The sequence below is a fragment of the Camellia sinensis genome, chromosome 12 (assembly GCF_055761805.1).
Source record: "Camellia sinensis isolate YWXY chromosome 12, ASM5576180v1, whole genome shotgun sequence".
Classification (NCBI taxonomy): Eukaryota; Viridiplantae; Streptophyta; class Magnoliopsida; order Ericales; family Theaceae; genus Camellia; species Camellia sinensis.
This window is the reverse complement of record NC_138972.1, coordinates 136383615-136407704: the sequence shown is the minus strand read 5'-3', so window position 1 is coordinate 136407704 and position 24090 is coordinate 136383615. Positions and strand designations below refer to the sequence as shown.

The following is a 24090-nucleotide window of genomic DNA, read 5'->3' as shown; positions in this document are numbered from 1 at the left end:
ACATAGATGTTCAAATATCATTAGATGTCAAATATCATTTTCTTTTTGACAATTAATCATATATAGCCTCTTGTATTTTTAATAAGATTATTATTATTCCAGAATTATTCTGAAACTTTACCAATCTCTCATTGGTTGGCTAGTATGATTTCAATAAGGTTTTTTTTACGCACTTAGTAAGGTTGAACTTTTTTACAAGTTTAAGAATATAGAAACGGATCACAAAATCACACACAAAATATATAAAGATATTTAAAAAAAATAAAAAGCAAACCCCACCAAAAAAATATATGTATAAAATCTTATTATATTTAATTTCTATATTCATAACCGAATGAGAAATTTTTGTATGCGGATAGGGGACATGCCATGTGGAACCTTCTATTATTGTAATTGGATTTGACAATAAGGTCCACTACATTTATATTGAGTGTTTGGATAATAATAGTGGACATATATATTTGTGATTAGTGAAAGGCAGTGGCACGTGTTATTGGGACCAAATGGACGTATAAATGGTGGGAAATGGAGACTTGGGTTATAGTCCCACCGGTTAGGTGGGTATACATCCACATTCAAAATTCAGTACATGAAAGGCACACATGTTTCATATTTCCACCACATATGATCAATTTCATCTATAAGATTTTCATTTATTCATTTTTGGTTACACTTTCAACAAATAAAAGAAAAAATATATATAATTTTCTTAGTAATATAATAGCGATGTAGTAGAATGGGACGGACAGTTTGAAGGAAAATCACTATCCTGATGACAGGGTAGCACTTCTTTTTCAAATTTGGTTGGCATTTATTTAGCAGCAGAGTCATATTTTGGTTTCAAGATTCAAGATTCACCTTATAGAAAATTAAATTTTTTTTTTTTAGTATTTTTTTGTTTTCACTGAATTTTTTTAATATTTTATCTAATTTTTTTAATTTTTAAATACACCTAACATAAATACACTTAAAAAGTATAATACTTGTGAAAAAAATCTTTAAAAAATTCATTAAATACTAAAAATATTCAAAAAAAATATGAGAATTTAGTACATTTTCTCATTCTTGTGTATTTATTGATTTTTTAAAATATTATTTTACAAATATTTTATTTTTTAAATACATTTAAGTAAGGTGCATCTAAAAAAGTAAAAAAATTGTTTAAAATTTTAAAAATATTCACTAAAAACAAAAAAATATGAAAAACAAAAAACTCAATTTTTAAAAAATTAAATCCAAAAAATTGAAACCAAACACATAATTCTAGTTACCCATAAAAATTAACAAGAAATTTATTCAGAAAGTAAGGGGTGGGTGAAGATTTAAACCAAGTGTATTATGGGTCATATTCAAAATGAATTTCTGAGAAAAATTTTGAATAATATTTCTAGGTATATAACAAAATTGAGAGGGAAAAAAAATGAAAATATGTATAGTTTTCTTGCTTTCAGGTGTTTATTAGTTGTGATTTTCCAAAAAAAAATTATGCACCTCAAAAACGTATTTCAACAAGTGCTTAGGTCTATGTTTAAATGTAATGTTGGTGTGCCTCACAATCTAAATAAATTTGATCGATACATTTCATTTTTAAGCTAATTTTTGTTACATATTTTTTGAGTAAAAAGTACTATTCTATGATTTTTACTTTATTTGTATTAAATTTCTACACAAATTCACAACTTAAACATTTTTGGGCAACACTTGGAAACGAGGCTCTTCCTGTCGAATAATCTTAGGCCGCCAGCTCCTTACTATTATGTTTTTAATAGAGTTGAGGTCAGACTATGACTCAAGCCTATCTTGACAGAGTACCTACGGATCTCTTTGCGTTGCTTGAATCGTCTAGTCCTCTCTTGTCTAGTTCTCAACAAGTAATAATTTTTATAGCTATATTCAAAGAAAATTGTTATGCGCTGACCATCCTTTTTTTTATTTATATTATATTTACTGCCAAATATATTTTTACCACAACTACAACTGCAATGAATGTGTCAAACTCACTTAATATTGACAAAATCTATTGATAATAATGTTAGAGATTTCTTGTAAAATATAATAATGTTAGAGATTTCTTGTCAAATCGTGCTTGTTCTACTTGGAAAATTTGAAGTTAGAGATGGTTACTCCAATGAGAGTTCATTTTTCTTGGATCAAGTCTTTGCTTGCATTACATGGAATGTTTTTTTATAGTCTATGTTAGCTATTAACACTCAAAAGTTTAAAAAAAAAAAACTATCTTATGCCTCGTGGAGAACAACCAGATTGACCTAATCACAAGGTTGGTTGGTAGAGTCAAAAGAGTAGAATTAGAAGAAACACTTGTGAGCAAGAAAATTGTTATGCCACATATTATTATATCATTATCATTATATCTATAATTGACATGGTGACTCTATGACTTTCAAATATGGTTTCTATAGATTTATTTTTTAAAAAAAAAATCAATTTGAGTTGATATTATCATCATTTTGTTAAGTGTACAAAATTAGAACATAAATGAAACATGTAAAATGCATTGTATGATTGACAATTTGACATTCACCACACTCAAGATAATACCTAAACCATAATATATATTTATTTAGTATTACTGTTGCCAGAATGCAATAAAATTTATATTGCCTTGGCATAATGTTTATTGGCTGTTGCATGGACTTTTTCTTAGTTGAGATGTTACACGACATTGAAGTGCTCCAGGATCAATATTTTAGCAATATAAACGGTGAGTTTAATGCATACATTATTACATTCGATTGCTGGTTTCACAATTCGGTGTTTCTTATATTTGTGGAGAAAAAGAAAGCATAAGAAAAAAGATAGAAAAAAATAATAATAACAATAATAAATGAAAAGAAAAAGAATAAATTTGCTTGTGGGTAAATTACAATATTTTCACCCTCCAACTATGGCCTCGTTTAGAAACTTGATTATTTTTAGGTAATTTTTAAATTTTTTAATTGTTTTAACCTGATTAAAGAAGTTGTATTAGGGATATTAATTGACTTTTTTTTTTTTTGTATTTGATTTGATGATTGTGAGAGAAAAATTAAAATGATTATGATTTAGATATGACATTTTGCCCTGGTTTGACTATTATTTTAGGGTTAAAAAAACACAAAATGACAAAATAGGCTAAATTAGCTAATAAGACAAAATATCATATTTAATCCATAATAATTACACTTTTTCTCATACAAAAATCAAAAGTGTGAATTACACTATTAGTCTCTATAGTTTGAGACTCGTGTTATTTTGGTCTTTGACTTTTTAATTGTAACACATTTGACCATAAATTTGGAATATTGTTTCAAATAAAGACAATTGCAGATATCACTGCTTAATTTAAGGATAAAATTGTCAATTTGATAAAATATAAACTAATTTGACAAAAATAAATGTCAAAAAATATTTTTAAATTTTTAAAAATTATTTTTACCAACTAAGATAAAATTATGTAAAATTGATAAATCCTTCAGACATTTATTTATTTATTACCAAATTAATTTTTATTATGTGTTTGGATGATAATCATGTAATGAGTGGTTGTGAGGATTTTAATGTGTAATCGATATATTTAATATATAAAATATTTTTAGTTTTGGATTTTTTGATTTAATGGATTGGTTTAATAATGATATTAAAGTTGTTGTCATATTTAACTTTTTGAAAAAATATAAATTTATTTAGGCCTCGTTTGGGAACAGGCTAATTTAGTAGTTTTTTGGTTATTTGGCTAAAATATAAGCTAAAAAAACTAGTATGTTTAGGATGCCTTTTTGGCCTTTTACGAAAAGATGTGCAAAAAGTAGAGAGAAAAGAAAATCTTTGACTTTTTTGTATGAGTTGTTAGCTTTTTGGCTTTTTGGCTAAATGTGAGGGTTCCCAAACGGAGCCTTAATGAAAATCAAAATAACCACCCTTGCATGATCATCATCCAAACACATAATAAAAATTAATTTAGTAAAATAAATAAATAAATAAATATCTAAGAGATTTATCAATTTTATATAATTTTATCTTTAGTGGATAGAAATAATTTTTTAAAAATTCAAAAATATTTTTTTGAAATTTATTTTTGTCAAATTAATTTATATTTTATCAAATTGACGATTTTGTCATTTAAATAAAGTAATAGTATTTTCAATTGTCCTTGTTTGGAACAAAATTCAAAATTCAAAATCAAATGTATCACTATTGAAAAGTTAGGGAGCAAAGTGACATAAGTCTCACAATATAGGGACTATTAGTGTAATTCACTCAAACCAAAAAAACCAAAAAATCCAAATGAAAAGAAGCTAAAAAAAGTCTCAACATAAAAAAATTAATTATATTAGCCAATGCCAAACGAAACTTTTGTATTATTAAATATTTTAGTCTATTTTGTTTTTATGAATTATTTTAGCCTATTTTTATATGAGTCTTACAAATGTGAGACTTTCAAAAAAATAAAATAAAATAAGTAATGGAATATAAAGGAAAAAAACTTGACCATTTATTATAAACTCACACACTCTTCTACTCTACATTCGATTCTATCTGAACATGCTTCAAGTTAATTTTATTTGCAGAGTATAGACGAAGGTGGTGGGGGCCATGCTATCCCCACCCCTCCAAAAAATTTTTTTTTATCAATAATGATAGAGACCATTAATTTTGGAGCTTTAAAAAGGTCACTAATGACATGACACTCAATAAATAAAGAAAAAAATACAACATCAAGGCCAAAATATCAAATTATTCATGGTGGGACCCACTGCCACATCATTAGTGATAGCACTAATTAGTGCTCTCCCTCATTTTCCTTTAGATTTATTTTATTGATCATTAATTTTTGGATAAATTACCAACACTCCTCGAGATTTGACTAAAATACGAATTTCTTCTTGAGGTTTCAAAAATTACAAATTATCTCATGAGGTTTGTATTTGCATAACAAATGAGGGGACAATTTGTTATATAAATATAAATCTCAGAGGGCAATTTGTTATGCAAATATAAACCTCAGGGGGCGAGATGTAATTTCTCAAACCTTAGAAGAATCCGTATTTTAGCCAAATTTCGAGAGGGTATATTGGTACTTTGCCCTTTATTTTATGAATAGCCTCATAATATTTTATTATATGGTCCCTAGTTATTATTTGGGCAAATTACCAACTCTCTCTCGAGATTTGACTAAAATACGAATTTCTCCCTAAGGTTTGAGAAATTACATCCCGCCCCCTGAGGTTTATATTTGCATAACAAATTACCCCTCATTTGTTATGTAAATATAAATCTCGGGACAATTCGTAATTTCTCAAACATCAAGAAGAAATCTATATTTTACTCAAACCTCGAGCGGGTGTTGGTAATTTGCCCTAATTATTTTGGTTTCGCATATTACCTAATACCATCAATTTTATCAATTTAATATGTCAACATTTTGTTATTTTTTACTATAAAAATCATAGAAGTAATTTTTTTTATTTATGTAAATTATTTTAACCAATAAAATGTTTTAAAATGACTATCCACATTATATAACTAAAAAATTATATGAAATAATTGATATAAATATTAAGAAATCACTTACATAATTGTATTCAATTGCTACTTTTTTTCATAAAGTTCATACAATAAATTATTATTCCTAAGAATTGAATGCTATTTATTTTTTCTATGCTTACCTTGACTCTTCTTAAATAAAATTTGAATAAATTACAAATACACCCCTAAGATTTGTTTAAAGTACAGATTGTCACTGTGGTTTGGAAAATTACAAATACCTCCTTGTTAGTATTTTTTATTTAATAGAATTAACTAAAAAAATAAAATTCATAATTGATTTCCTATACAATAATAAAATTACCTAAATTATTAATTGAAACATATTTCTAATATCATTAAAAACTGTTAATTGACTTGATGATTTATTAATAAAATGGACGATTTGTTATAAAATTAAAAATATCAGAAGGTGGAATGTAATTTCCAAAACTACAAGGGACAATTTATATTTTAATCAAATCTCAGGAGTGTATTTGTAATTTACCCATAATATTTCTAATTTTGTATGTGAAAATTATGGGATTAAACACAAAACAGCATTGGATGAAAACATATTTTGTCAATATATATAAATGGATGATAACAACATGTTGATAGAAAAACAAGAAAGAAAGAAAAATGAGTGGGATTCGCATGAGACTGACCTCATGGTTGTTGTCATGGGGTCACATTTTGATTTGTTTATCTATCGAAAAATATGTTGAATTTGAAGTTCACCTAACGGATTTAAATTTGTTAGTCCATCATCATAATGAATCTTCACCTTAAATTTTAAATTATGAATGTTGCTCTAAATAATTTTTTTGGATAATACTATATTGTTGTTTGATTTGGAGAATTTTAATGAAAATTTTTAAAAAAAAACTTACAATTAAGTGGAACTTTTAAAAAATAATTACAAATTTATAAAAAAAAATTAAAATTAAAATTATTAATATTTATAAAATTTATCATGATTTGATATTTGTCCAAAAATCTAAATAGAGAACCATTATGTAGTACTATGTGGTGTTTTGGGAAGCTGGTAAAAAGTTAATTTTATAACTTTTTTGTGACTTTTTTTTTGACAAAAAACAGACTTCTTTGACTAAAAAAAGTAATTTTTTTAGCTAAAAAAAGCTAAAAAACTGACTTTTTTAACTTTTTCCCAAAGTGCCCCTATAATTAGATGATGGCATGCATGTTTTAATTTGCAAGCTAAACATAGGAGACTCATAGTGATGCTACAACAAATATAGAACCTCAATATTGCTTTTTTTCCTCCATGCAATTTTAAATGGACTAGGCCCCATACAAATAACTCAAGTTATTCCGATATTTTTTTTGAGATTTTCTTATTTATGTCATTTATTCTATTTTGCTTTCATAAATATTTATGAAATAATAATAATAATAATAAAGGAAAATTATACTTACCTCTTTTGAAATTTGGAAAAAAATGCAGTCAGTTTTACACTTTCAACATAATCATAGTGTCTCTCTCAAGATTTTAATTCACATAATACTTGAGTTATATTTTATTAATTATTCTTTAATCGTATGAATAAAAAAAAATTGTTATTATCACTTTTCTACTAAAATATATATTTAACTTTATTTATTTTAATATTTGCCAATTATTTATATTAATTTTAATCACTTTAACTTTACTAAAAAAAAATTAGTATAACTATATCAAACTTGTGAAATTAACTGCATACTTCTCAAACCTCCATAATTTACTATAATAATAATAATTATTATTTAGTAAATCCAGCTTACATCACATTTGAACAAAAGGGGACGATTTAACAATTTATTAAAGAGAGTGAAAAATGAAAAGTGGGAGCATAAAATACACAATTCAAGTTTCTTTCTCCATTATTCATCCTGTGATATACATAATAAATTTTGTACCTATTAAAAAAAATAAAAAAATAAATAAAAAATGTGTGTAGGAAAAATTAATTGAATGTTTATTTAAGAGTGTTTTGGAAAATTGATAAAAAAGTTAACTTTTTGAATTTTTTAGTCTATTTTGTCTTTTTGTAGGTAAAAAATGTGATAAGTAATGTAGCCTAAAATAGATAAAAAATTAAAAGTTGACTTTTTACCCTCTTCCTAAAAGATCCCTAGAAGCATACAAAAAAAAAAAAGGAAAATTTTAATTGGTTATTTGAGGTGTCCTAAATAAGTGTACTTTTTGTCTTTTTAGACTAAAAAGTTGAGGGAAAAAATATGGATATTTGGGTTAACTTTTTAACTTTTTACGAAAAAATGTGTATTAAAAAATTGTATAAATAAGTGTATATGAGAAGTTAGTGAGGTAGCTTGTACAGTCTGGCAGAGGAGTGGATGGATTTGGAGATAGGAAATGATTGTCTCCTTTTCGGGCTTGAATTGGACGATGTTGTTCGGCCCTTGGGGCCCACCACGGGTCCCATTTTGCTAATCGGGACCATTTAATATGTAGAACTTGTCGAGTACTATATGCTTGTAAAAAATCACGATGATCAGATATTGATAGCTATCTGATCGTATTAGTTTTTTGTCAACCGTTAACTATAGCATTATTCATTTTTTATACAAAACTGATTTGATCATATAGTTGGCGATATCCAACCAACGTGATTTGTTACAGACATATAGTACTTGACGAGTTTTACACATTAGGCGGTTCAGATTATCAAAACGAGACCCATGATGGCCCCTCATTGGCCAACATTACTCTCCAATTTAATGAATATATATACATAATTTTCTTTTTTTTTTTTTTATTTATTTTGACAATCCAATAAATGCATTTCCATGAGTTCAGTACCAATCACATCAATTGGTTGGTTTGTATTAAAATATTATGTAAATTATTTTTTTTATATTTTTAATTTATAAATATTGATAATTTTTTAATTTCTTTTTAATAATTTTTTAAATTTTTAAATTTTTTTTAGAAGGACAAACCAGGACACAGTAGGTTCCACGTTACCACCACTGCCAGGCCGCCTGCATTGCATTGATGATGATTTGAGTCACTCAGCTATTGCCACGTCTCTGCTTTTTCTTGTAGTTTGCCTTACAAGTAGGTAATCATCAATAATGATAGAGACCACTAATTTTGAAATTCTAAAAAGATCATTAATGGCATGACACTAAATAAAAAAAAAAAATACAAAGGCCAAAACATCAAATCATTCTTGATGGGATCCACTGCCACATCATTAGTGATAGCACTAATTAATACTCTCACCCATTTTCCGGCAATCATAGGTATTCCACTCCATTACTTTGTATAACAATACACCCCATCACAACCCATGTTTTAAAGCAAAATACAAAATCACCCTCGCTTTAAGTTTAATAATGAAAATATAATAAATAAATAAATAAATTCTTGAAATAGGTCAAATTACAATCAATTATAAGTAACCATCAAGACTAAAGAAAATAATGACCTGACATTAGTATTTTTCAATACTAAGCCCTAGATTGGAAACTTAATTATTTTATTTGACTTTTTTTATTTTTTAGCTATTTTATGAGAAGAAAAAAATTTATATTTGAGATAATATATGGATTTGTTTTTACAGTTAAATAGATGATAATAAGAGAAAAATCAATTGATTGATGTGTATGATGTAACATTTTATCTTATTAATTATTTTAATATTTTTTTATCTTGATTGATTATATTAGTAAAAAAAAAAAACTCTTGTCAAACCGGGCTTCAGTTTCACTAATACTTTTTGTCTTGGATTCAAAGGTTCATTTAGTTTTTTAGCCACGTATAAGAGCTTTTTTGGAATTTAACATTAGAAAATATTAACATCAAACAATTTTCATCCTTAATCATGATGTTTTATGATTGATCATAATTTCAATTCGAATTTCAAGATTTAAAAATAAATAAATTAAACTACGAATTTATAATTAATTTTTTGGATAAATTATATAAATGGTCTCTATAGTTTACACGATATGTCAATTTGGGCCATATTGTTTCAATTTACTTTATTTATCCCTTAATTTAACAGATTGTGTCATTTTAGTCCAATAAATAACGGTTTTTAAGTTTGGTAGACGAAAAGTCTACACAATGTGTCAATTTGGTCCTTGTAGTTTAAACAATGTGTCATTTTGGTCTTTGTTGTTTTAATTTGCTCAATTTTAATAGGAACAAAATTGACACATTATATATACTACTGGACTAAGGCCTTGTTTGGGGTGTACTAATAAGTGCCATTTTGGGAACATAGTATCTCTTTGGAAAGTGTCAAAAACGCAGCACTAAAATTACAAATTAAGGCCTATGAAAAAAAAATAAAAAAATAAATCTCTTATGTTGGGTAAGGATATTTTGGTTATTTTAATTTGATTTGACACCATAAATAAATATTAAATTAAAAAGCAAAAAGTCAACTTTTTACCAACTTCCCAAATCACTTCCAAAAAAGTCAAAAAGCTTGGTAAAAAGCCAAAAGCTAACTTTTTACCAACTTCCCAAAACAACCCTACGACCATCTCCAACGGTTCATCAAACCCAGCATCAAATTTAAAATTTGGTGAAAAAGTTATTGTTTGATGCTCCAACGGTTGCACCAAATCGATATCAAAATGAGATTTCACCAAACATTTTATCAAACTGAGAACAGACGAAGCATTTCACCAAATCACTGTTACTGACCGTTGGGGTGATACCAACCGGTCGACCAGCCGGTTGACCGGCCGGTTGACCAACCGGTTGACTAGTAAAAGATTCAAATAGTTCAAAAAAAAGTTCAAACAGTTCAAAAAAAAAAAATTCCCTAACCGGTCAACCAGTCGGTCGACCACCCGGTCGTCCCGGAAAAAGTTCAGAAAGTTCAACAAAAACGGTTCAGACAATTAAAAAAAAAAAAAAATTCACTTACCGGTCGGTCGACCACCCAGTTGTCCCGGGACAGATTTGGTGAAAGGTGAACCGTTGGAGCATCTGGTACCAGATTTGGTGAAATGAGTCATTTTTGACTAAGATTTGATGAAAAATCTGATTCACCGTTGGAGATGCTCTAAGTACACACTTTTTATCTTTTTTTCATCACATCAGCTCTCTACTTTTCTACACATCTTTTCGTAAAAAGTCAAAAAGTACACTTATTTAGATCATCCCAAACCACCCCTAAGTCTAATTTTGGGAAGTTAGCAAAAAACTAGCTTTTTAGCTTTTTTGGTAAAAAAAACTAACTTTTTTACCCAAGTCACTATCCAAAAAGTTAGGGTGTGTTTGGTAACGTTTACGTTTTCAGTTTATATTTACAAAAATTTTATAAATTGGTTTTTGTTTATTTTTAGAAAAACATAAACTACAAACGTGTTTGGTAATTGACAAAATATTTAAAAAAAAATTAAAAATATAAAAAAAAAATGAGAAATGACAAGTGGTGGCAAATAGCGGCGGAAGACGGTGGTGGAAAGTGGTGACGGTGAGTGGTGGGTAGCTGGTGGTGTTGGGTGGTAGCGGGCGGGTGGGTGGGTGGTGGTGGTGGTGGCGGGCGGGTGGATGGTAGTGGTGGGTGGGTGGGTGACGGTGGCGGGTGGTGAGTGGTACGAGTGGGTGGTGGTGGTGGTGGTGGTGGCGGGTGGTGGCAAGTGGTGGCAAGTGGGTGGCGGATGGCGGGTGGTGGTGGGTGGTGGCGGGTGGGGGGTGACGGTAACGGGTGGTGAGTGGTGTTGGCAGGTGGGTGATGAATGACGGGTGGTGGCGGGTGGGTGGGTGGTGGCGGCGGCGGGTGGTGGCAGGTGGATGGCGGATGGCGGGTAGGTGGTGGGTGGGTGGTGATGGTGGGTAAGTGGGTGACGGTGGCGGGTGGTAGGTGGTAGCGAGTGGTTGGTGGTGGGAAGTGGTGAGGGTGGGTAGTAGGTAGCTGGTGGTGTTGGGTGGTGGCGGGCGGGTGGGTGGTGGTGGCGATGGTGGGTAGATGGGTAACGGTGGCGGGTGGTAAGTGGTACGAGTGGGGGGTGGTGGTGGTGGTGGCGGCGAGTGGTGGGTGGTAGTGGCAGGTGGGTGGCGGATAGTAGGTGGTAGTGGGTGGCAGGTGTGGGGTGGGTGATGCTGGTAGTGGTGGTGGTGGTTGTGTGGTGGGTGGTGGTGGTGGCGGCGGCGGGTGGGTGGCAGGTGGTTGGTCGTGGTGGGTGGCTGATGGTGGTAAGTGGTGGATAGTGGTGGCAGGTGGGTGGTGAGTGGTTGTGGCAAGTAGGTGGCGGGTGGTAGTGGCAGGCAGTGGATGGTAGTGGCTAGTGGTGGGTGGTGGCGGGTGGATGGCAAGTGGGTGGTGGTGGTAGTGAGGAGTGGGTGGTGGTAGTGAGGAGTGGGTGGTGGCGGCGAGTGGGTGGTGGTGGGTGGTGGTGGTAGGTGGGTGGTGAGTGGTGGTGGCAGGTGGGTGGTGGATGGTGTGGCGGAAGACGGTAGTGAAAAGTGGTGGCGGGTGGTGGCTAGTGTTGGGTGGTAAAAAAAAAACTCAATACTCAAAATGGAAACACATTTTTTATATTTTCATTTTTTGGCCAAATTTATAAACTAAGACCACTGATTTATAAATTAAAAATTTTACCAAACAAGTTTTTATTTGAATTTTTAAAATTTTTATAAATATAAACAGAAAACGTAAACGTAAACGGCACCTTAGCTTTTTTGACTAAAAAATCCAAAAGTCAGCTTTTTACCAACATCCTAAAATACCACTAAATTGACACATAGTTTGATTTTCCGTTCACCAAACTTAACAACCGTTATTTATTGGATTAAATTGACACAATTCATTAAATTAAGGGACAAAATAAAATAAATTAAAATAATAGAGACTAAATTAACACATCATATAAATTATAAGGATTATTTATATAATTTATCCTAATTTTTTCTTTTGCGACAATTTTATCAAATCTGAACCTGTGTTTTAGTATTTTACCCTTATTTCAAAGAGTCTAATCATGAGTAACCATTTAAAACACCTTTCATTTTTTATTCTTTACTCATAATAGCGATTGGTTCCACAGTATCATTTTGCATAGAACTCCTCGTAGGGTCATGTTTGATTGGGGGATTAGGGGACTATTTAGGGCTAGTTTGAGAAGATTAAATAAGTGTATTTTTTGATTTTTTATGAAATATGAGTTGAGTTTGGATTGGGTTTGAAGTGATGTGTTAGAGAGGTGATGTGACTTAAATAGGATGATGTGACTTAACTAGAATAATAACTTTTTAACTTTTTGTCTTTTTTTAATCATGCCAAACTTGGCCTTACTATTTGGATTGTTTAGTCAAAGGAGTCCATCATTTGTTTTTTTTTAGTCTGTCAGACATGGAGTTCGGCCTGACTCCTTATCCCTCATATGGGGGATTATACTATCCCGGGGGTAGGACAATTTACTGTTGGGATCAAGTAGTAAAATGACCATTTTGACTCTCTAATATTTAATTATGTATTATATTTAGTAAAATTCAATAAAATTTGAATGTCTCAATTTAAAAATAAAATAATTTTATTTAACTTTTTATTGATGTTTTATTTATTTTATTTTTTAAAATAATTTTTTATAGATATTTTATTGATATTTTATTTTAAAATTTTGTTTATATTTTACTTAATTTCATTATTTAAATGTTAATAGATGTTTTATTTAATTTCATTGTTTAATTATTATTATTTTTAAAAAACAAATTTATTTAAAATTTTAATTAAAAAAATAACATATATTTTTATTGATATTTTATTTATTTAATTAAAAAATAAATTTATTTAATTGTGTAAAAAATAAAATAAAATAAATTTTTATTTAATCTAGCTAAAAATAATTAAAATATTAAAGATATGTTTAATATTGTAATTACTTAGTAAATAATTGAAAAATGGTAAAATAGTTTTTTGTTCATTTATCCTATCCAGTCCGTCCAACCAAACGTTGGATTCACTAAAAATAGTCATTTCCAAACATCTAATCCCATAAAAAAACAAACACAGGATACATATTCAATCCGACCAAATAATCCGGGGGATTTACGGTTCCAGAACTCAAATCCGATGAATTCTAATCCCTTATTATTCAGTCCGTCCAATCAAACACACCCATAATGTATGACGTTTTTTAGTAGTTATCCTATTAATCGTTCCCAAAAAAAAAAAGTTATGGTATTAAAATTTCGTTTTGGAGTGCCTTTAACAACAATTGTTAATAAATCTGAAATAATTATATATTTTTATATAAGAGCATATATATATATCATTAAAAATGTATCAATTGTGTTATGAACATATAAATAGTTTTGTAATTTTGGAGTGCCTAGATTTTTACAGAAATTTATCAGTTATCTCATATTTATATCTTATTTTATAAAAATTATTTATGCATTTATATTTACTTGAAATATATATTTATTTTAAATTTGATTAAGCAATACACTTACAAATTTTTTTTAGTTGAAAAAACTCTTAAAATAATTTTTTTTTAAAAAATCAATAATAATACTCTTTTGGTCTCCAAATATTAGTCCCTTATTTTATTTTTCATTATTTCAAAAATATTAGTTTTTAAAAAGTTAAGGACTAAAATAATATGAATTTTTTATTTTATTCTTTTTTTAAATTTATTAACACAAAAAATACAATTATAACAATTGATGTTGTCAAAAAAATATACTATCAAATAATAATTTTTAAAAATTAATATTTTTAAAGTGTAATAATTATACTATTAAAAAATTATTATTTAAAAAAAAAAAAAAAAAGAGTAAGAAAGTAAATAGTGGTAGGCGCCCACACGGATTTTTTTTTTTTCCCTTTTCATACAAGCAGCTTAAGCTTCGGGATTCGATTTCCCTTTTTATATGGTTTTTTTTTTTTTTTTTATTTATTTGTTTGTTTGTTTTGGAGGAGGATCCCCTCCAAATGGACTGAACGCGTTGTCCGTGGTTTTCATAATTCAAATAATTTATTTTGTTATATATTTTATGTATTTTATTTATAAAAATAATTATATTGATTTGATAATTGAAATTAATTCAATTTATTATATTTTTTACAAAAAAAATGAACAATAAAAAAATAGATTATATATTTTTTTTATGATAAATACAATAAAAGCCTATTTTGAGAAGTAAGTTAAAAGTCACTTCCTAACTTTTAACTCACTTTTTCTTCTCACGAAAAAAACTAAAAAAAATCAAAATGTAATTTTTAATCATCTTCCCAAAACACTCCAAAATAAGCTAGTTATAATTATCAAATTAATAATTTTTTTAAATAAAACATATGAAATATTAATAAAATAAATAATTTAAATTATCAAAATAAAATCCGGAATAAACTCTACAGGCTGAACAACATCTTTGAACCGGAGGGAGTCCTCCTTTTGTTTTCTGGTCTATAAAAGGCGCCATTTCGGATACAACTCTCAACGTTTCACTCCATCCCCAACGCTCTCCACGCGGAAAAAGCAGCATTCTAGAGAGAGAAATCTTTTTAGAGAGAGAGAGAGAGAGAGAGAAATTGAAATTCACAGTCACATACGCAATTTCTTATTCATTTATGGAGGTGAAGATGTTGATGATGATGGATTGCCAGTACCTTCTTGGCGGAGTAATTGCTTCTCTGTTAGGTTTCGTTCTATTGTATAATTCCAGAATGAAAACGATGAAGAAGAAGAACAGAACTTCTTCAATGGCGATTCAGAGTCACGAGAGCGTCAAGACCTCTGTCAATGGATCTCACCGGGCCGAGATTGATGGAATTTCCGACGTCATTATTGTCGGTGCCGGTGTTGCTGGTTCTGCACTCGCTTACACTCTTGGCAAAGTAATAATTCTCTCTCTCTCTCTCTCTCTCTCTCTCTCTCTCTCTCTCTTTCATGCACACATGAATCATATTGATATATATATATATATATATGCATATTCTTTGTGTGTATATCATTTATCATTTATATCTATAACGGAAGCTAGTGTTTCCTAATTTTTCAGACATTATGGATCTATTTTTCAAATTTTTGAACAATTTTTAAATTTTTTTACCTTGTGTTTGAATTTTAGATAGAAAGGAAAATGGAGAAAAAAAAAAAAAAAAATCCATAAACAACTTGTATGAATTTTTTGATATATAGAATGTTTGTACAAAATTTTTAAATAGAATGATATAATTTGTTGTGTTTTTTCATTTCAAATCATAACCTTTATTATTTTAATTTATAATTTTAAAGATATCACTACCATTTTATTCTGAATAAATTGTTTTATATGAAATTTTTATTAGTGAATTATTTTTAAACCAAATGGGTTAGTTAATTATTTTTAAACCAAAATTTTTTATATGAAATTATTTAATAGTGAATTATTTTTTAAAGATTTTTGTTGTATTGTTTATTTTCTTTCGCATTATCAGTTTTTTGTCGTTAGACTTGTACCGATATAATTCTTTTAATATTGTAAATTTTTGTCTATTGACCACAAAAGGCATTTTTCTTTCTTTTTAATTTTCTATTTCATTTATTGTTATTATTATTCCTTTTACAAAATTCTTAATTCTTAATCTATAAATCTAAACACACCTTAAGAATTTTGGATTCACACATGTATATCGGACTTTATTCGTCAACTTTGTATTCACGGCTCTGTTTTAAGGAGTCAATTGATTCATCTGTTTAGATGCAGTTGTTGATCAATTCACCCAGTGCGGGTTGGTTTGGGAAGTAATTTTGTAATTTATTGTTGAAATATGCAGTGAAAAAATAATATTTGGAAATAATTGACTTTTTATATTAAAGAAATGAGATTTTTTTTTAAAGATTTCTGATATCAAAATTTTATAAAATAAAAAATATATAATATTTTATAATAGTTAGGATCTCTCAACATTTTTACAGAGAAAATTTGACACATAAATTTTTCGCCTTGATATAGAGAAATTTATTTGATTTCACAGAGAAATTTATTCATCTCTAATTTATTTGATTTCTCTCATATGATTTTAGAAATTTTTCATCAAAAGACTTTACTAATAAATATATATATATATATCTTAGATCGCTCCTACTATCTAAAGTTAGAGATGAATGTTTTATTAATTTTTTCCTAAAAAAAAGTGTAAAAAATAAAGAGAATGAGAAATTTTTTTGAGTAATAAACCAAAAAAAAAAAAAATTGACTAATCTGTTTTTATTTTTATTTTCCCCACTTTTCATTTGACTCGTAACACATCAACTAAAAGTGGGGAAAGTAACTTTTTATTTTTATTTTTTATTCCATTTCTTTAATTATTTCTTTCTCTTTAAATTTATAATAATTCAAATACAACAATAATAATGTTAATTCACTTTATTCTATTTTTTTTGTCTTGATTAATTTATAATAAGGAGGCACTTGCATAATTAAATCCTTGATCAATCATAGCGGTGTTGTTGGATATGAGCATTAGCATTAGTTGATGTGTTACAGAGGAGGAAGTTTTTTTTTCTTGGAGTGGACAAATTAACAGCCTTTTTTTAACGGCTACTTTCAGCTTTAAAGCCCTAAACTTCACATCCTTTTGGGTCTCTGTCGGATTTCAAAAATGAGTTGGGCTAAAAAGTTATGTTGATTTAAAATAAATTTAAAAAAAGAAAAAAAATAATTTAGAGATACCAATATTTGAAGACAGTGGTTGTTTGGTTTCGTTTTGTTTCAGCTTGTAAGCTTGTTTGGTTTCGTTTTTCTAAAAATAATTTTTAAAAAATTTTACTTTTTTATTTTTTGTATTTTTTTGTTTTTATTGAATTTTTTTAATAGTTGAAGCAATTTTTTTTTTTTAATTCTTAGACACACTTAACATATATACACATAAAAAGTATAATTTTTGTGAAAAAATCTTTTAAAAATTTAGTAAATACCAAAAATATAAAAAAATACAAAAAAAAACGAAAATTTAGCATGTTTTTCGTATTTTTATGTATTTGTTAATTTTTTAAAATATTTTTTTACAAATTTTTTACTTTTTAAATACATCTAAATAAGGTACATCTAAAAAAGTAAAAAAAATGCTTAAAATTTTAAAAATATTCACTAAAAATAAAAAAACACAAAAAACAAAAATCTCAAATTTCAAAAAACTTAATTCAAAAAACTCAAAGCAAACACACTGAATTTTTTTACATAATAATTTACACACACTCATCATTTTTATAAAAAAAAAATAGTAATAATAATAATTTATTTAACGTATTCTTAACTTTTTGACTTGCATTATATTTTTTAAAGTGGCTAAAATAAGTTTTGACAAGAAAATGAGTTTCGGAGAGTACACCAAAGTGACAATTCTATCATTTTGGTTATCTATATTTAATTGTGTCATTTTAAGCCTTAATAATATTTTAATTATGTTAATTTAGTCATTAATTTATTCAATTTGTATTTAAATAAATTCCAATACCCTTCTATCTGAATTTTATTAGAGAAATAGGGGAATTTTTGTCCAAACTTGGGCAAAATATCAAATTATTTTAAACGATAGGTTATATTATGCAAGAAACTAATCACGTGGTATCCAGCTATTGAAGACGATATATAAAGGCAAGACATCTCTTCAATCTAAATCAGATTGTAGAGTGTTGCTGGGCCTTCGTAGGCTCACCGTGGTGTTTGCAACAATGATTCGAACCGTTCGATAGATAGGGTTCGTCGAGTATTTCATCTCTATAATAAATTACATTGATCGGATATTAATAATCACTTGATCATGTCTCATTTGTATCAACGGTAAGTATAATTTTTAAAATAAACTATTGATACAAATGTGATGTGATTAAATAACAGTGATGTGATTAAATAACAATCGCTATTCGATCAACGTGATCTTTTTACCGAGATAAAGTATTCAATAAGCTTTACATATTGAATGGTTCGGATTATCGATGCGGATTCCATGGTAGACCCACGGGAGATCCAACAACACTCTCAAAATGGAAAATCCAACCGGAGTGAATCCTCTCCCATGTACAAATGCACAAGATGTGGGCGAACCGACAAAAAAGAAAAGCATCATGACAAGATTTGTTTGGTTATTAGATGGTTTCTGTACATGTGTTTTTTTTAGTTCTGTTGGGTTTGAGTCTAATCAGCATCTATAATCATTGCAGGATGGTCGGCGAGTACACGTAATCGAGAGAGACTTGAGTGAGCCAGATAGAATTGTTGGTGAACTTCTTCAACCCGGAGGCTATTTGAAACTAATTGAGTTGGGTCTTCAAGGTAAAGCTATAGGATACATATAATTGCCAAACAGATCTTAATGTTCCAATTACATATCAAGATAAAAAATACATGTAGTTCAGGAATACGTCTACCTCCACCAAGAGGAGCAAATCAAATTTACTATGCATAATAAGAACTACAAAACTTGAAATTTCTTTAATTCAACCGCCTTATATTATTCTAAGTATCTCAACTTCTTACAATTTTCTTTTAGGTAAATTACACTGACACTCCCTCTATTTTTTTAAAATCACACTGTGTATATATATATATATATATCATGCCTCTAATTTTTTTTATTCTTTTTTCAATTTTTCAATAAACACAATACACCATTGTCTAAAATAGGAACATAGATTAACTCCTTATTTGCTTCATAAATAAATTTAAGAAAGCCTTTCCTTTTATTAGGTGTATTTTATTGATATTTTCATTTTTATTATAATAATTTTTATTTGTATTGCATGAGAGTTCTATAAATTTGAATGGCATGATTGTTTTATTGTAATAATATGTGTGAAATTAGAATAATTTTGAAATATTGATAATTGATTTGTTTATTAAATCAAACCACACTACTTTGTCTCCTAAATCGATTTGACGTAGTATTGCCTCCTCAGCTAAATTCCTAGTTTTATCACTAGCTATCGCACTAACAATTTTGGTCTGGGGTGTTGCCATTAGACCTAACATGGGCCTGGACAACGTATAATTGAGTAACTTTTACTTCGGCTCTGGGCCTCAAGCTAACATACTCTGCCCTCCGTTTCTTCAAAAACCACCTTACAAATAAAAGTACAAGAAGGTATCTCACAACAGTACTAGAATAGAATCTGTTCCATGAGAACAATTCTCTGCTTCGCAATAAAATTTGTTTTAATTTTTTTGTTTTGATTCTTTTATTTATGCTTGTTCTTGTCTTAGAATTAGGTGTGGGTATTATGTAAATAGTAGTGACAGTATATTAATACATGTATATATGTGCATTGTGCAGATGCTCTGAATGAGATTGATGCCCAGCGAATAATTGGATATGCTCTGTATAAGGATGGTAGAGATGCTAAACTGCCTTACCCTTTGGAAAATTTTGGTTCTGATGTGGCCGGAAGAAGCTTTCACAACGGGCGTTTCATACAGCGAATGAGGGAGAAAGCTGCATCTCTTCCCAAGTATTGTTTTTGTTTCCTCTTCCCTTCCTAAAATGTTTGGTTTTGCTTTCATAAGAAAACTGCATTTTTATCCTAAAAAATTCTTAAATAAAGGTCACATTACAATTTTCGTTAGGCAATTTAATATCAAATTAATGGAAGTGTCACATTTTACGATTATTAAAATATAAAGAATTAAAGTAGAACTCGATGTAATGTAGAATGCAAAATTCTCTGTGCTATTTAATTACTTAATCAACGAATGCCTAGTTAGTGCCAAGCAGACTAAGGGGTTGTTTGGGGTGTCCTAAATAAGTGTACTTTTTATCTTTTTAAACTAAAAAGTTGAGGGCAAAAATATGGATGTTTGGGTTAACTTTTTGACTTTTTATGAAAAAATGTGTAATAAAAAATTGTAAAAATTGATTTGTAGAGAAAAATTAGGATTGGGAGTTGTGCAGCCGTAATTATTGACTTTTGGTGAATAGTGTTAACTTTTTAACTTTTTGAGTAACTTTTTGACTTTTTAAATTTTTTCATACTACCCAAACTTGGCCTTATTTGACCAATAAGCCATTCATTCTCAATTTCTAATCAATTTCCACTTTTAAACTTGATAGCGTAACATTAGAACAAGGAACAGTTACATCTCTACTTGAAGAAAAGGGGACAATCCAAGGAGTGCAATACAAGACCAAGAATGGTAAGGAATCCGCAGCATTTGCTCCACTCACAATTGTCTGTGATGGTTGTTTTTCGAATTTGCGACGCTCTCTCTGCACTTCCAAGGTTAATATGCTGCCCCTAATCATGTTACAATTCCACAATCTTGTTCTGTTATTCATAACTCCATCTAATGTTTTCAACTTAGATTTTGATTATTTTGGCAAAAAATATTTTTTTTAACAATATTTATTTATATTTAGTTGCGACCGTGAAACTAATATGTTAGTGGTTATGGTAGTGGTGAAATTGGTGTGGTGGTAGCAGCGGCAACAGCAATAGTGGTAGGGTGGTGGAAGGGATGTTGGTAGGGTGGTCATAGTGGTAGTGATAGGGGATGTTGGTGGTGGTGGTGGTAGTAGCTTATTGGCATTGGAAACAGTTTTGTTTGGTAAATGTTTTCTACTTTTCAAAAATAGAAAATATTTTCTGCGCAATAAGTTTATTTTTTTTGTTGACTTTCATTTTTTATTGTACAAACTAGAAAATGTGGAAACCATTTTCTGCTGAAACAAATGTAGTGTTTAGGTCTCTAGTTCTTTTCCTACTAGAAACTTGGATTCAAGATACCCTGCTCATGTGTTTAGGATTTGGAACTCATCAGCAAGTTTAGTTATCCACATTCTGTTGAACTTGACACAAACATAATCAAATTTCACTCTCTACAGGTAGATGTGCCTTCCTGTTTTGTTGGCTTGGTCCTGGAAAACTGTCAGCTCCCACATGCGAATCACGGGCACGTTATTCTTGCTGACCCTTCCCCAATCCTGTTCTATCCCATCGGCAGCACCGAGATTCGCTGCCTTGTTGATGTACCAGGGCAGAAGGTACCTTCCATTTCAAATGGCGAAATGGAACAATATTTGAAGACAGTGGTTGCTCCTCAGGTCTCCAAAACACACTCAACAGAAAACACTACTCATTTTGTTTTTAGCACTAAATTTTGATTCATGAAGTGATTTTTGTGTTTCAGATTCCTCCTGAATTATGTAAGTCCTTCTTAGCAGCAATTGACAAAGGAAACATAAGAACAATGCCAAATAGAAGCATGCCTGCTGCTCCCCATCCCACTCCCGGTGCGCTTCTGATGGGTGATGCATTTAATATGCGACATCCGTTAACCGGAGGAGGGATGACTGTGGCTCTATCGGACATTGTTGTGCTAAGGGATCTTCTCCGACCGCTACGTGATCTCAATGATGCCACTGCCTTGTGCAAGTATCTTGAATCGTTCTACACGTTGCGTAAGGTGAGTCGTGGCATAGACATTCTATTCACCAACGTTGTCGATTGTATCATGCTTTGTCCATTTTTTTATGTTAAAGAGTTATTGAATTGAGGAAGAATAAACTTAAACTCATTAGTATGAGCAAGAATTTGGAGTTGTCATTTACAAAATGGTTTGATCTTGTTTCCATTGATCTACTTTTGCAGCCGGTGGCATCCACAATAAACACGTTGGCAGGCGCACTGTACAAGGTTTTCTGTGCATCCCCTGACAAAGCAAGGCAAGAAATGCGCAGAGCTTGTTTTGATTATCTGAGCCTTGGTGGCATTTTCTCAAATGGACCTGTCTCTCTACTGTCCGGCCTAAACCCTCGCCCGTTGAGCCTCGTTCTCCATTTCTTTGCCGTTGCTGTCTATGGCGTTGGCCGCTTGTTGCTTCCATTTCCTTCACCCAAACGAGTGTGGCTTGGAGCCAGATTGATTTCGGTCAGTATTATGTCCATCATTTTGCAATAAATAAACAGAATTGATTCATTTTTTTCAATTCTTTTTCTTCCTTAAATTTCCTTTCTTTGTTTAGTAATGTGTCTTTTTAATTTGATTCATTTCAGGGTGCATCGGGTATCATTTTTCCAATTATAAAGGCAGAAGGAGTCAGACAAATGTTCTTCCCTGTAATGGTTCCCGCATATTATAGAGCTCCCCCTGGTAACTGAGTCAATTAAAAGAAGGAATTATAGTTCTTTTAGTACTCGAGAGAGTCGAATTCAGAATATTTTCCCCTTATGAAAAAAATAAAATTAAAAATGAAGGGGGTTATCTAGCCTAGCCATGCTAAGGAGAGAGCATAATACTGTAGGGAATTTGTTGTACTTCAGAATAATTGGTTGTTTTCTTGAACTGTGAATAAGTTTTCCCTCTGAACTCGAATTGTATGATTTTTGAAGAAAATGTAAATAAGAGTACTCCATCTTATGCTCTCTTCATATGTGTTACACATTCGATTTGATTTATTATTGTTTTATGGAAAATTATAGCCATTAATCCATGGAGATCGATAAGCATTGCAGTTGAGGTAGATCAAGAAAATTGGATAACTATAGAAAAGATGGAAGTTACAGAGTTTCTTATTTAGGTGGGCATATACAGATTTTCTTTTCTTTTCTTTTCTTCTTGTAGGCATATGCAATTTTCAATACATGGCATTACTGAATTTGTTTTTTTTTTGGAAAGCATTATGAATCTCTGTTTACATAGCTCATCATATGGTAATTGAACCCATTGTGTGACGATGGCATTTACTAGTAACTAAATTACTTACGCTGTGTTTTGTTTGAGGATTTGAGAACAGATTTTGAAAGGGAAAGAGAAAAGTTAGGTGAAATGTAACTGAAGCTGATGTATATATATGGAATCCAATGACTTTTTTAGGTTTATGGGTCCTGAGCATTTTGGAATTGTCGACCATATCTCGATCATGACTGGTTAAGGCTTTAGAGAAGGCTGAATCATCTGAGGCTGAAATTTCAATTTGTGAATTTGCTTGGGCCATCAATAATTTGGCCATTTGGATCAATTCATCACTAGAGATTGACTTAGGCTTTGCTTTGGGCTTTGACCTTGGAGGACTTGGATTTGGAAGGTTGTTGATGGGTTTCCAAGTCTGACTGTAGTGAGAGGAAGTGGGATTGAAAGGTTCAATGCTGGTTGATGGGTTTTCAAGTCTGACTGTAGTGAGAGGAAGTGGGCTTTCTTGTGTGATTGAAGCATTTGGGTTTTGCTAAGACTTGACCATTGTAGGAGTTGGGACATGAATGTTAACTGGAAATTCTTGCTGGACTTGTTCAATAATACGATGGGCTTTGAATGCATCCCACCATTTAACAAAATGTTGACAACTAACTATGTTATTGGATAGACTGTATTGCCATTTAAAAATTCAAGGGACTTTATATTTGAACATAAAATGGAGTAATCAGGAAACTGACTTTTATACTGGCTGAGCTTGTAAATTGAAGAAAAGTAATTGACTTGTTCTATTAACTCAGAAGGGATGATTTCTGGGATGACACCATGCTGTGACCACCATCTCAGGAACCAAGAAGGGAATTCTGATTTGAATTTGTGGTCAAATGAGAAAAACCAAGAATGACTATGACTCATTTGGATGTAGGAGGATTTTGAACCAAGCTTCAATGTAATCATAGTAACTAT

The 24090-nt window shown here is 30.0% G+C and overlaps 1 protein-coding gene across 1 annotated transcript; it reads left to right on the top strand.

Moving 5' to 3' along the window:
• The first annotated feature begins 14876 nt into the window (after positions 1-14876).
• On the top strand, positions 14877-22857 carry LOC114323318 (squalene monooxygenase SE1). The gene is made up of 8 exons (XM_028270887.2): positions 14877-15353; positions 18664-18775; positions 19773-19947; positions 20547-20715; positions 21318-21536; positions 21623-21898; positions 22084-22362; positions 22488-22857. The coding sequence occupies exons 1-8, from the start codon at positions 15087-15089 to the stop codon at positions 22590-22592; spliced, it is 1602 nt and encodes a 533-aa protein (XP_028126688.2). The 5' UTR covers positions 14877-15086; the 3' UTR covers positions 22593-22857.
• Positions 22858-24090: the final 1233 nt, after the last annotated feature.

Bases quoted from the DNA above. Each gene is read 5' to 3' on its own strand.
- LOC114323318 (XM_028270887.2), top strand. From the start codon at position 15,087: ATGGAGGTGAAGATGTTGATGATGATGGATTGCCAGTACCTTCTTGGC. The intron at 15,354-18,663 runs GTAATAATTCTC...TAATCATTGCAG, and splicing joins TCGCTTACACTCTTGGCAAA to GATGGTCGGCGAGTACACGT. The intron at 19,948-20,546 runs GTATTGTTTTTG...TAAACTTGATAG, and splicing joins AAAGCTGCATCTCTTCCCAA to CGTAACATTAGAACAAGGAA.